Source organism: Arachis duranensis, chromosome 6 (assembly GCF_000817695.3).
Source record: "Arachis duranensis cultivar V14167 chromosome 6, aradu.V14167.gnm2.J7QH, whole genome shotgun sequence".
Taxonomy (NCBI): Eukaryota; Viridiplantae; Streptophyta; class Magnoliopsida; order Fabales; family Fabaceae; genus Arachis; species Arachis duranensis.
In genome coordinates this window covers 7608730-7622435 of record NC_029777.3, presented here as the reverse complement: position 1 = coordinate 7622435, position 13706 = coordinate 7608730, and the positions used below count along the sequence as shown (strand labels likewise).

Here is a 13706-nt window from a genome sequence, read left to right as displayed (position 1 = left end):
TTTTATGTAGCAATTGAAATTTAATTGTCAATATAAAAATTATATATAATATCCTATCATAAACAAATAAGTGTTTAATCAAAGAATTTAATATTTATATAATATAAAAAATAAATTAAAAATTGAGTTTAATCATAATAAACGCTCGAGTTTAAATTTTTATAAATCAAATTTTATCATTTTTTCTCGAAGTAACTTATATAATGAAAAATTCCTGACGCATTATTGATACTCAAATAATAGAAATAATATATTAATAAATAAAAAATATTATTAAAATTTAAATATACAGATAAAAAATTATAACTAGCAAAAATATCTCTAAAATTTATTATATAAATATTAAAAGTCATGTATTTATATAAATTAAATTATATTAAATTGTAAGATATTTAGATATTTAATTAAATTTAAAAATAAATGGTATGCCAATTCAAATAATTTAGATTGAAGATAAAAAAAATATATAATCAAATTATATCATATAACATAACATTTCTATAAATTTCTTTTATAAGAGATTTAATACAAAAATATTTATCATCATCTGTTTAACGTAACAATTTAAATTTAGGAGAATTGTTCCAAAAAATACTTTTTTCGAATTATTTATTGTTAATATCAGGTCAATTTCATAACATTCAATAATAACATAAATGATTATATTTGAACCACAAAGTTAACCTAAAATAAAATATAGAAATTGATGAGAATAAAATCTTAAGACAAAAAATAATTAGAAGCATAAAAATAGAAAAAAATATCAAATTTAAATAATATAAAAAAGAATCTACTATATAAAGATGTGAATTGTAAAAATAGAGGGATACATATATAATATATAAAGAAGAATAGCATGCATGCATAAACGTTTTTTTTACTATATCATAATTTGCTCCAGCTATACGATGAATTCAGTGGCAGTCAGCAGCTCCAAAAATTTGCACCAGTGCACCTCAAACACATGATCTGATTTCTTAAGTTGCAAGTATGCCGAGCACATAGTCGTCCAATTCCATCAGCAACGGTAATGCCTAAATTAAGACATTTTCGAGTTATAAACAAACAATCAACGAAATACTATTTATCCATACCTTCTCATTTATTCATAAAAGAAATTTTACATAAAAAAAAGAAGAAAAGAAGAGTTAAAATAGCAAGAGCGATAAAAATGATGATTCTTATCATTTTGTTTGGCCGTCTATATATAAAAGACCAGAAAATCATCATTATCTAACAAAATTAATTTGTATTTATTGCATTTAATTTGAATAAGCTTTGAATAAGTAAGAAATTATCTTATTTTAATTTAGTCTTTAATTCACATGATTTGAATTTAGCTTAATATATGTTATTTGATTTGATTTGATTTAATTATTAGTTAAAAATATCTCAATTGCTTATTTTATTTATAGATTTATTATTTTAATTATTAATAATTTAATCAAATCAATTAATTAATATACATAATTTATACCTAATTTGATTTAATAAATTAAAAATACTACCAAAATATTAAAAGAAATAAATTAGGAAATACTATTAAAATAAATTGATATAAATTATAATTATTATGTAATATTTAAATATCTAATCAAATCAATTAGTTAATATAATTAATCTCATAATAAATTGTATTTAATGAGTTAAAAGAAATAAATCGAGAAGCATTCTCAGAAGCATGCCACGTTAGCTCTATCATTAAGCGTAGAAATCCGATTTTATATAATAGAATCGAATAGACGTTAATTCATATATAGTATATAAATAAATTTAATTAGAATAAATAATAATTTATTTATTTTATTTTAGACTTTATAAATGAAAAGACTAATTCACTAATATAACGAATTATAATTAATGTAGTATAATTAATTAAGTAATATAAATTATAATAAATTATATTAAGAAAAGAAATATTTAAATATCTAATCAAATTAATTAGTTAATATAATTAATTCAGTGTAATAAATTGTATTGAATGAGTTAAAACAATTAAATTAAGAAACACTCTCCAAAACATACCACGTCAGCTTCATCATTATGGTCATCAATCTCATTGAAAAACAGGATACAAAATACATAAATTAATTACCCCTAAATATAAAATTCTTTCATAATCGAACACATGAATTTTAACCCCAAAAAACCCTCAACCTATTATTACAAGTCCTAACTAAATTAAACTAGAATTACATTTTAATTAATCCAAAAAAGTAGCTGCAAGATAGGTTTATTTAAGATAATGGAACTAATTGACATTGATTTAATAATTTTACATTACAAGCATCCATTGTTAAAGATAGAATTTGAAGATTGATGATGAATAACTAGGATAAAATGTGAAGAAAATTATGGATCTCTAATTTGGAAAAAGATAATGACGTGTAGAGAAAGTTTGGGAAAAAAAAGGCAAAAATTAGATAAAGAATAACAAAATTAAGGATTTCAAGATTTGGGAAAAGAGAATAAAAGTATGAGAGTAATTAAAAGGTCTAAAAGAGTTTATGTTGAAAGAGGAAGTACAGGAGTCAATAGAGTATTTGTACAATGGGAGTTTAGGGATGTTCGATTCAATAGAATATCAGATGTTTATTATCTTTAGTATCCGGATGGTTATTCTAGATAGTATGAGTGTATTGTGTTTGAGAAATTAATAGTATTTTATTCTGGATGTTCATTTTTTAATTCATATTGGGCCAAATAAACAACTCATTATACACATTGTACAAATATTTTATTAGCTCCCTAGCGGAATTTATTAGCTCCCTAGCGGAATTGAAGAAAAACGAAAAATTGGCATGTCTAACCTTTTTTTTCTTTCTATAAACAATGTAGCAAATACAGAAATTATTCTAAAAAAAAAGGTCCCAATAGAATAGGCATGAAAACATAAAACAGTATATGTAAGTTAGTTTAATTTAGTTACTAATTTTTTTTTTTTTTTTTGGTGTTTAAGAAAAAGTTAGAACAGAAAACTAAGTCTCAAAAATAAGAAAAATTTAGTAATAAGACAACATAATAAAGTCACAAGGAAGAGCATCCTACAACTTCGATTAAAACCTCAGCCATTCAGTGAATTCTATTCCATTCCATATTTCTTTCTTTGCTAACAGATCAGCTACAACATTAGCCTTTCTTTTAACAAGATTGAATTAAACTTTCCAATTAAATCTTAATAGTTTTCTGATCTTTATTATTAAGTCGCCATGAGAGCGAAGTGGCTGCTGAAAATCAAATTGAACCAACAAAAAAAACATTCATGGAGTCAATTTCAATAATGATTGACTTGCATTCACCCTCCCAAACAGGGACAAGCCCCTCCAAATGGCAAAGAGTTCACTCCTCCGGAAAATGCTCTAAATTGAAAGAGAGTCAGAGCAAGCTTTTATCCAAGAGCCAGTCTCCGTTCGAAGCACACAATTGAAACCGGCGAGATTATGATCCTGAAAGATCAGTGCTCTGACCATGTTTATAGGAGGAGCAACCCAAACAAGATCAGTGCTCTGACTCTGAAGATTTCTGGACTTGTGAAGGTCGTGCGCAAGTCTTTTGACATTAAAAGCAATCTTATAATCTGACAAAAACTTTGATGCTGTGGGCAAGGCTTCCAGGACACAAAGCCAAACAAAAACTTTGATATTTTTTGGGAGTTTAAAACGCTACAACCAATTTCAATTAACATTATTATCCCAATCAAACTTCTTTTGCAAGAACCAATTATAACCATCTTTAGAAGAATAAACTTTTTAAAAAGGTGAGACTCAATCAGATTGAGCCCAATATCAAGAATTAAATTTTTGATGTCACGAGATAAAAGAAAGTGACCAAATTATCTGTTAGACAGAATTAATACAAATATTCTCAAGAGATCATGCCAAATTGATTGATTAACAGAACTTATACAGCATGAAAAATCTTTTTTCAAATGATCAAGAATAGAGATAATGTTACACCAACAATTTGATGCATTTTTAAGGATTTTATTATAGAGGTTGATATACCGACTTTAATAAATTATTTCTTTAGGGTTGCGTTTAAGTTTGTTTGATCCTTGAAAAAAAAAAACAGGATTTCTTTGTTCTGAATCTTATTTGTCCAAACACATTATGTTAGTGTACACAGTTCTCTCTGGGTTGGGGCATTGTTCCTTCTTCTAAGAATGGACATTAATCTAGTTATTTTGAAGAGGAACAGCACAAGATGATGGTAAATAATACTTACCCATGGCATTTCCTTCACAGTAAGGAAACAAATAAATAACACAATAATTTTGATTCATTTGTTTCTTCTCCGCCCTAATATTACAAATAGTTCCATGGTATGCATGCTTGTCTCTCCATTTCATCTTCACACACACAAACAAACACGCCGCTAGCTTTGCTAATATATCCAAATGAAACTTGAATTTCCCCAATAACATAAATAAGAAAAAAAAGTGAAACTAAATCATTAAATCTTATACATGTGAAAGGGAATTGTAGTGTATAACCGAAACAGAATAATAATAATAATAATAATGAAGAAGAAGCATGTTTGTTTGTGTTGTTTGATTGAAGATGGATCACCATCCCAAGGATCTGTGGCTGCGCTCCCTGTAGAGAGGATCCATGTGATCCATGCGCTGCAACCTCATCTGCCTGTAGAATTGAGCAATGAACTCATCAGCCTTAGCATCAATCATCGAATCACCATCCTCAAGAGAAACAGCAACCACATTGTCCTGCTTGATCTCGCCGTCGTCGTCGCCCTGCACCATCTCGTTCAGCGCCTGGTTGGAAGAATAGCGGCTGCTGCTGGACGGAGACGGCGAATAGGAGGAGTCGTCGGCGAAGAAGTCTGTGTTGTTGCTTCTGGATGGAATCTTGAGGGTACCGTCACCATCAAAAGGAGATTGGCTGAGGCTGCTAAGGGATCTGGTGGAGCCTCCAAGCTTCTTCCTCTTAATTCTTGAGAGGGCCCCCTTAATGGAAAGCACCCTCTTTCGACGCGGAGTGCCACCACCGTCCTTTGCCTCAAGATTTCCTTCCATTATCGATTAGTTTCCAAGACACAGATGGGATGGTGATCGCCCCCTGCAGAGGCAGGGGAGAATGATATTAAGGCACACCTAAAATGTTGCAACAAATTAACTTTATATTGTTATTACTATTAAAATAGAATGCGACAACAAAGCACGCACTGCTTTAATTTCGTGTAACTAAGATAGGTTAATATTTAATCACGGCTAAGAAATATATACAATATGGTATGAAATTCAAATAGTTGATTGGATGGAGTAGGTGCCTAAGCTTGGAGCCAAAATATAATGTATATATGTATGTGAGAGGGCGGTTTTGGAGGCGAAGAATTTGGAACACACACAATGAATTGGGATTCTTTCTTACTGCTTTCTGTTGCTTGCATTGATGCATTCGGTTAATTTCAACCAGTCTTCTTTTCGGCACTTAAAAAAAGGAATTCTGTTTCCAATAACCACTCACTTTAAGTATTTCTTTTCCCCAGAATGTTGTTAGTTTAGATGTATTATTCACGAACCTCTTGCTTGTATTTAGGGTTCTTTATACTTCGATGACAACCCATGATCTTCAAAAATGTTACTTACACACAAAAGAACCGTCACCAAATCATTTACTAGTATATATATGTATTTAAATATGTATTATGCGACATCAACATTTGTGAAATTATATGCATTAATATAGTTTCGATTAAATTCATATAAGATGAGAAAATTTAATTGGTTCTCCACTAAAACAAAATCGTTTTTCTAAAGTGAAACCGATTTCATTTGATTAATCATTTCTGTTGCAAGGTAAAATTTTGAATAATTTTTTTTTTTAAAATGTCTGGAATTAACCAACATTCTCTCTTGCCAGCTTTTTAATAAACCATCCAAATTTATAACAAAACGCTGATTTATTTAATAAAACGCTTATTTGCCTTTCAATTGTTCATCGTTGTACGCATCGACGGTCCGTTTGTTTGTTTGCGGCAAAGCTCGCGACGGCATGAGCATCAACGGTGGAATAATGTCTATTCTTCTTGTGGATGTTTAGTGGAAAAGAAAAATCCAAAATCATTGGAAAAGAACTTTTAAAATTTAACAAAAGAAACTTCCAAAATCATTAAAAAAATATATCTAAAATCAAATAAAAAGAAACATTCAAAATTTAATAAAAAAAAAACATTCAAAATTATCCAAAAAGAATACGTAAGCCTTAACAAAAATAAATCCAAAATAATTGAAAACAAATATTGATATAATGATATCTAAAAACGTAACAAAAACAAAATTCAAAACCTAATAAAAAGAAACATTTAAAATTATTGAAAGAGAACATCCAGTTAAAGATTCGGACCGGTGGTGAAACTGAGGATGCAGACAGGATAGAGTAGCAGATGCGACAATGATGGAGAGGGATGTATGGAGGTTGCGGCAACGGCATCGTTCCGGTGTGGCTTGATGAGCAATCTAGAGTTCTAAAGTAGTGTGGTGGAGTTGTTGAATGCGTCAATGGTTGCGGCAGGAGACTGGATGAAGAGGATGGAGATTGTTTATGTGAAAAATTTTATATTAAATGAAAATTCTTTATTAGTTCATTCTCTTCATCGTTAAAAAATATCATAGAATATAATACTTATATTTTGTATGATAAAAAATGAATATGAGTTCATTAAAATTTAGGATACATTTATTTGTATATATGAATAATTAAATTAGATATAAATAGATTAAAATTTTAGAAATTAAAATTTATCAATTTAAAAATAATTATATACAAATAATTTGAAGGAATTATTTTAGATTTTTTAAATTTTTTTAAGGATTATTTAAAAATTTTTTAAACTCTTTAAAAACTGTTTTGTACTTTATTTTTGGAATTGATTTGTTTAGGTTGTATACGTGGACATTTAATGACTATACAAGTTAATATTTTACATCAATAATTATCATTAATAACTAATGAAAAAATTGTATTGTCTAATAAAAATAAACGTTAATAACTATTTTGTATATTTTAAAATTTTGAGAGACTGATTTAAATAATTATTTTTATTTTAATTAGTTGGTTGGTTGAATTAATATCGTTCCATACACTTTTTCTTTTACAATTTACAAAATCAACACAAAAGACTAGCAATACACCATATGCGGAACATAGTGTATAATAACATTGACACAATTTTAACGTGTATTGAATTTAGTGTGAACAAAAATGATGGAATATTGGGAGCCATAACATCACATGATCACATTTTGTTTTACAGCTTGGCTATAGTACAACATTTCTTGGTAGCCGGTGGCAAGGGGCAACTCCCAAGTCCCAATGCCCCAAAATTTCAATGTGGTCCACGTACGGAATTAAAATTATAAGCCTTCTCCACCGGTAGTCTGACTGAAAACAGCAAATCATCACTGTTCGCTGACCACGAGAGAAAGAGAGTTGGTGTTTTTTAGATAAGGTTTGGTAGAGAAATTGAAATTAAAAAACTGAGATTGAGAGATAAAAATTAAAATAAATTTTAGTATCGTATTTGGAATAAAAATGTATAGGACTGAATTATGTCTTAATATATTATTTGGTTTGAAATAAAATTAGAGATTGAAATGTTTGAAATTATAAAAATACTCTTAAATTTAAAATGCAATCTTAATCTAAATCCAATTTCATTTTTTCATCAATCAAATACAAGTCTAACCGAATTTAGTCCATTTCTCCTCCCCCCTAAAATTTTAACCGAAAAGAGAAGGAATCTTCTAGTGTTTTCCGCCGCAAGTAGCACCGTCAAAGATTCTGAACGACAACGGCACGTTTACAAGTCTCTAACATTTCACCATTGCACTGTCAAATATCTCCCAAGAATCGTGTCGTTGTTGTCGTTTGTGCGCCTCTAAGTCTACGTCGCCACCATCGCCTTCAATGGGTTGTTTTACAGCATCCATAACTCTCTGTTTAATCCGCACGATAATGGGTTGTTCAACAATGATAATATCAACTTCAATGCAAAGCTGAATGTAACTTCTCAAAAGTTGAGACAAATGCTTCCTGGACTCAACTTGGTCTTGGAAGAAGGAATGAAAAGTTGAAAGAGTGAGGTCCCTAAAAATGAAGTGCTAATTTGATTTGCACAAAAAATAAAGTTAGAATTAATTAATTAGAAGAGAGTATTTTAGGTATAAAATGTTATTAAAGTTTTAGTCTTCGTTCTTAAAAATTTCAGTTTTCTGTGTCTTCATTTTTTAGAGGTACTGAAATACTAAAATTTTGGGAACAAAGACTAAAATTTTAATTCCAGTCTCTAGACTAACAAACATAATATTAAGTTTCACTCTCCCAATCTTTGTCCTAAAACCTTAAAACAAACGCACCCTTAAAGAGTTAAATCCAAAAGTAGTCGACTAGCGTGTTGCACTCAAATCGTCCCTAAAATTTTAATTGCACTAATTATAAATCTGAAATTGGTAAAAACTAAAAAGTATTACGTTAGTCCTTGACCCATTTTTTATTAATGACACACTACCTTGGCTTGATCAGGTTAGCGGGCAAGCCTGTCAAATCTTTTTTTTTATAAATCATTAAATATTAAATAATATATATAATTCACAACCATTTCAATGAATTTATAATTTCTAAATTCATAAACATTAAAGTCTTTATAATTATAAATATGTAATAAACATAATCATAAACCAAGTTTTTTGAAATAAAATAATAAAACTAACATTGTCCAAAGTCCAAAACAAAACAAACATTGTCCAAAAGATATAATTAAACATCTTCAAGTTTATATCAATCAAACATAAAATATAATCTAAAATATAACATAGAACATTGTCAATTATCATACTCATTTTCTTGTAGATCAATAACATGATATAAATTTGTAAAAAAATGCATTGACAAAAAATAGCTATTGGCCCGTCGAAAAAACTCACCTATCAAAGCCCACAGATTAGGCGATATGGGTTAGGTGAGCTTTTTAAGTTTTACGATTTTAAATTTTTAGCTTAATTCACTTTTTTCGGTAGATTACGAAGGCCAATTCAGCAGATTTTGGCCCGTTTATCACTCCAAACCTTGAGCCATTTATTCTTTTAATTATCAAGAAGAGCGATAATTTTTTTTTTTTTACTTTGTTGTCCTTTTACCCGTTTTTATTAGAGGGCATTCTTAGCATGGACGGACGTATGGGTGCAAGTGAAAGCATTTTTTTAAAAAATATATTTAGTATTTATTTTAGTATAATTATTATATAAATATTAATAATATTTAATATATAAAAAATAAGTGAAATAATAGAACAATTTTATCCAATTGAATTGAGTGACCAAAAAAAAAATTTTCGCATTTAATATTATAAAATTTGATGTTTTTAATCATGTTGAATTAAATAATGTGTACACAATTTATGAGTTATATCAAGGATTAACGAAGATAAAAAAGTTTTTCACGTATCATTTGATTGATTGATCGTTTAATTCGCTTGGTATTAAATATTTATATTTCAATTGCTACAATTGAGAGATCTTTTTCAATTATAAATATATGGTGATGGATAATAAACTCAAAAACAAAAATAGAAAATTAATTTATTGTTAAAACTGTCTTTTGATTTATATTGAGAAGAAAATTGTTGAAATATTTAACATATTTTATTATCGATGAATTATATGATATGAAAAATAACCGTGTATTATTTCTTTAATAAAAATTATACACAATTTTTATACTTCAAAATATATTTTCTATCAATATATTTCTATAATACATCTTATATTATATAATCTATTTACATACATCTTATTTTGATATTATATATGTCATTAACTCCCATCGAAATCAAAAGAGAGTTTGATCAGCGTCCCTTTGGAATTTTACTATGCCGCCTCTATGGTTTCGTTTCTCTTAGCCATTGCTTCGTCAATTTTTTTTCCATCTCCTTCTACTTTCTTCTCCTAATTTTTTTTGTTTCTATTTCATTCCCACTTGGTTTCTAATTTTTGTTTCCCCTTCTAATTCATTCCTACGCTGGTTTTCTCTTCTAATTCACTCATCTCATATATTTTTTTTTCTCTCCGAAATCATCAATTATCCACTCTATAAGTGGAACTGAACGGTGATAAAAGAATAAGGGATACACTGAAATTGCTTGATCCTAATAAGAAAATGCTGAAAATTGGAGTTCGCTATGAACATATAGGAGTGTTCTGTACTTATTATACGAAATTGGGGCATGAACCTAAGAACCACCAATCTTTAATTGATGATTCTGTCCAAAATAATATCAAGAAAGATAGAGTTGGTGAATAACTTAAGGCAGATCGGGTCAGAAGGCGTTTAACTGAAAAGAGAGCTTCCTTCAATCCTAATCAGCCTCAGGATGATTCTGTTCCAGCTCAACCGAAGAAAAAATCTCCACCTGCTTGGATTTTTAGTAGTTTCTCAAAATTGAGTATACAAGATGATAAAAAAAATAATGAAAAAATTGCTGCCAATTCGGGTTCTAGAGCTAAAAATGAGGGTGAATCAGATAACATTGGTATAGCTACTGATACTAATTATTCTTCTAATACTTTATTGGAGATATCCTATCCCCTGAATAATGCCCACCATAATAACAATGTCATGTCCAAGTTTGGAAAGGAGAATAAAAAATCAAACCTGAAACAACTTGCCAGAAAGTCCATGATAGGTTTCAAACGGAGGAGTGGAGGTAACGTTACTGAAGATATTTTAAAGAAAATTTGTCATAATGATATTGTCCCTGATGCTATGATGGTGGAGGGTGCCAGCCTTCAAGTGGCACCCAACAGAATATGAAACTGCTCTAGTGGAATTGTCGGGATTTGGGGAGACTCCTGACAATCCACAATCTTAAAGGAATTTGTAAATCCTACTCCTCCGAGGTTGGTTTTATTTGTTCAAAAAAATCAATCTCAACAAGTTGAAGGAAAACTAAGACCTTGTGGTTTCAAGGAATGGTTTATTGTAGATCCAGATGGATTATCTGGGGATTTGGCAATGGCATGGAGGGATGACACTGTCCAGATTTTACAGCATGTAGATTCTTCATTACGGCATCAATTTTGACAGCTAATTCTAATGATCCCTATGGTATTCTAGGTGTTTATCTCAGTTCAAATAATCAACATAGAATGGCTCAGTTTGCTGAATTAAATTCAGTCACCCAACAGTTCCATGGTAAGGTTGTGTTAATGGGTGATTTTAATGCAATTTCTAATCAATTGGAGAAAATAGGTGGGGGTGTTAAATCTCCTTCTTCTATTAAAACTTTTAATAGTTTTATTAACAATAATTTCCTGATTGATATTGGTATGGTCAGAAGACCATTCACTTGGTCGAATAGGTGGTATGGTGATGAGTTGATATAGGAGGAGAGACTGGACCAATTTCTGGTAGGAGTTGATTGGCAGTAACTTTATCCTAATGCATCAGTTCTTAGACTGTCAGAATCAGGGTCGGATCATTACCCTCTTCTCTTAGACTTTAATCCGAGAACTGAGAGATCTAAACAGTGATTTAAATTCCAAAAAAGATGGTGTTCTAATAATGAATTAAGGCATATTGTTATAGTGGTTTTGTACGAACAGATTGATAGTTTAGGCATGTATATCCTAGCTAAAAAAAAGCGTTGTCAGCATAAGATTTTCAGATGGCAGCAAGAAAATAGATCTAATTTGAAAGTGGAGATTGATTCACTACAGTCTGAATTAGAGGAACTTCGTTTAGCAGGAATTCATGGAGGTGACATCATTTCAGAACTAGAGGACAAACTTGGCATTGCAAAATAAGGAATCTTATTGGAAAGATAAGTCTAGAATCAAATGACTCACATCTGGTGATCAAAATACAACTTTCTTCCATCAGAAATTTAAAAATCGAAGCCGAAGGAATAAAATTTGGCAACTAACTGGTAGTGATGGTGAGTGGCTACTTCAAATATTGGTATTGCTTTTGTGGATGAATCTTATTTCAAGGACATCTTCTCCTCCACCTGTCATGAGAACCCTGAACCTTTGTTTACTGATTTTGAACCTAAGGTTACAGCTCATATGAACTGTAGGCTTCAAAGACCAGTGACTATGGAAGAAGTGAAACGTGCAACATTTAGCATTCATCTTCAGAGTGCTCCAGGAGATGATGGCATGACAGCAACGTTCTTTTAAAGCTTCTGGAACATCCTTAGTGGTGATGTGTTTCAAGCTGTTAAGAGCTTTTTTTCAGGGGGTAAAATTTTGAAGGGTTTTAACCACACTCAGATCTGTCTTATTCCCAAGATTTCTGATGTTAAAGATATGACTCAAGTAACACCAATAAGTCTATCCTCAGTCTTTTACAAGATTATCTCTAAAGTACTTGTGCATAGACTTCAGGGTATAATTAATAGACTAATTAGCTCTACGCAGAGTACTTTTATTAAAGGCGGATTAATCTCTAATAATATTCTAATTGCTCATTAGTGTATGCATTACTTTGAGAAAAAAAAAGGACTTGAAAATGAAATGGTGCTAAAATTATATATGAGTAAGGCATATGATAGGTTGGAATGACACTTTCTTTAGTTTATATTGGAGAAGTTTGGTTTTTACTCCTGGTGGATTATGTGGATTCGAGAATTAGTGACAACTGTTTCTTATCCTGTCATTGTGGAAGGACAACCCTATGGTTTCTTCAAACCAAATAGAGGTATCCGACAAGGAGATCCTCTATCTTCCTAGCTTTTTTTCTGTCCAGAAGGCCTCTCCTTCTTGCTACACAAGGCAGAAATAAACAGACTAATTCAGGGTATTCAGATATATAAATGCCCCAAGGTCATCCACCTCTTCTTTGCTGATGATTCCATCTTATTCCGTAAAGATAATACTGAGGCATGTTCAAACATCCTGCATTTATTAAATTCTTATAAAAGCATCAGCTGTCAGAGGGTAAATCTTAATAAATTTGTGATTTTCTTTAGCCACAACACTCCCTCCACTTAGGGGTGTTTAAAACCGATCCAATCCGAACAAAACTGACCAATCGAACAAAAAAAAAAAACCGATAATCAAAAAAACCAAAAATAAAAAAAATTGAAAAAATGATATTTTGTAATTTTTTTGCGGTTCGATTCGATTTTCAATTTTGATTTGAAAAGCTCTAACCAAATCGAACCGAACCGGTTTACTAAAAAACCCCATATAAAAACCAAACCCCCACCCCCCTCAGTAAGATACAGTTGCCACTCATGAACCCTAACTCTCTCCTCTCCCCACTCTCCACTCTCTTTTTTCACACCGTAGAAAATTTCACATCCCACCCTCACACGCCATCGTCCTCTAAGCCCTTGACGTCGTCGGGAAGCACCCTCGCGGTGGCCTTCCTCGTCGCGCTTCCCTTTTCTCGACGCGACCCTTTCTCTCCTTCCCTTCCTCATTGTGATTCCCTCTCCTCCGCGCTGCCCTTCCTCCACGCAAAGCAACCACCGTCTCCTCCATGCACAACAGCCGCCGTCTCCTCCTATTGTCGTCCTCCTGTTGTCCTCCTTGTGTCATCATCTTCATAGTTCTTTGGTTCTTCGCATCTCTGATTAGCAGTTCTAAATTTGTTGGATCTAACTATTTGTTGTTGTTTTATTTTTGGGTTCTGATATGATACTTGTATATGTTCTAATTTGTTATTTTGATGTTTAGAATTTTGCTT

At 30.7% G+C, this 13706-nt stretch overlaps 1 protein-coding gene across 1 annotated transcript; it reads right to left on the bottom strand.

Annotated features, from left to right (window-relative positions):
- Positions 1 to 4260: 4260 nt before the first annotated feature.
- On the bottom strand, positions 4261 to 5222 carry LOC107492426 (uncharacterized). Its single transcript, XM_052263471.1, has one exon. It carries the CDS (start codon positions 5030 to 5032, stop codon positions 4565 to 4567), a length of 468 nt encoding a protein of 155 aa, XP_052119431.1. The 5' UTR covers positions 5033 to 5222; the 3' UTR covers positions 4261 to 4564.
- Between the last annotated feature and the right edge of the window lie 8484 nt (positions 5223 to 13706).

Coding starts and splice junctions, on each gene's coding strand:
- LOC107492426 (XM_052263471.1), bottom strand. CDS start 5,032: ATGGAAGGAAATCTTGAGGCAAAGGACGGTGGTGGCACTCCGCGTCGA.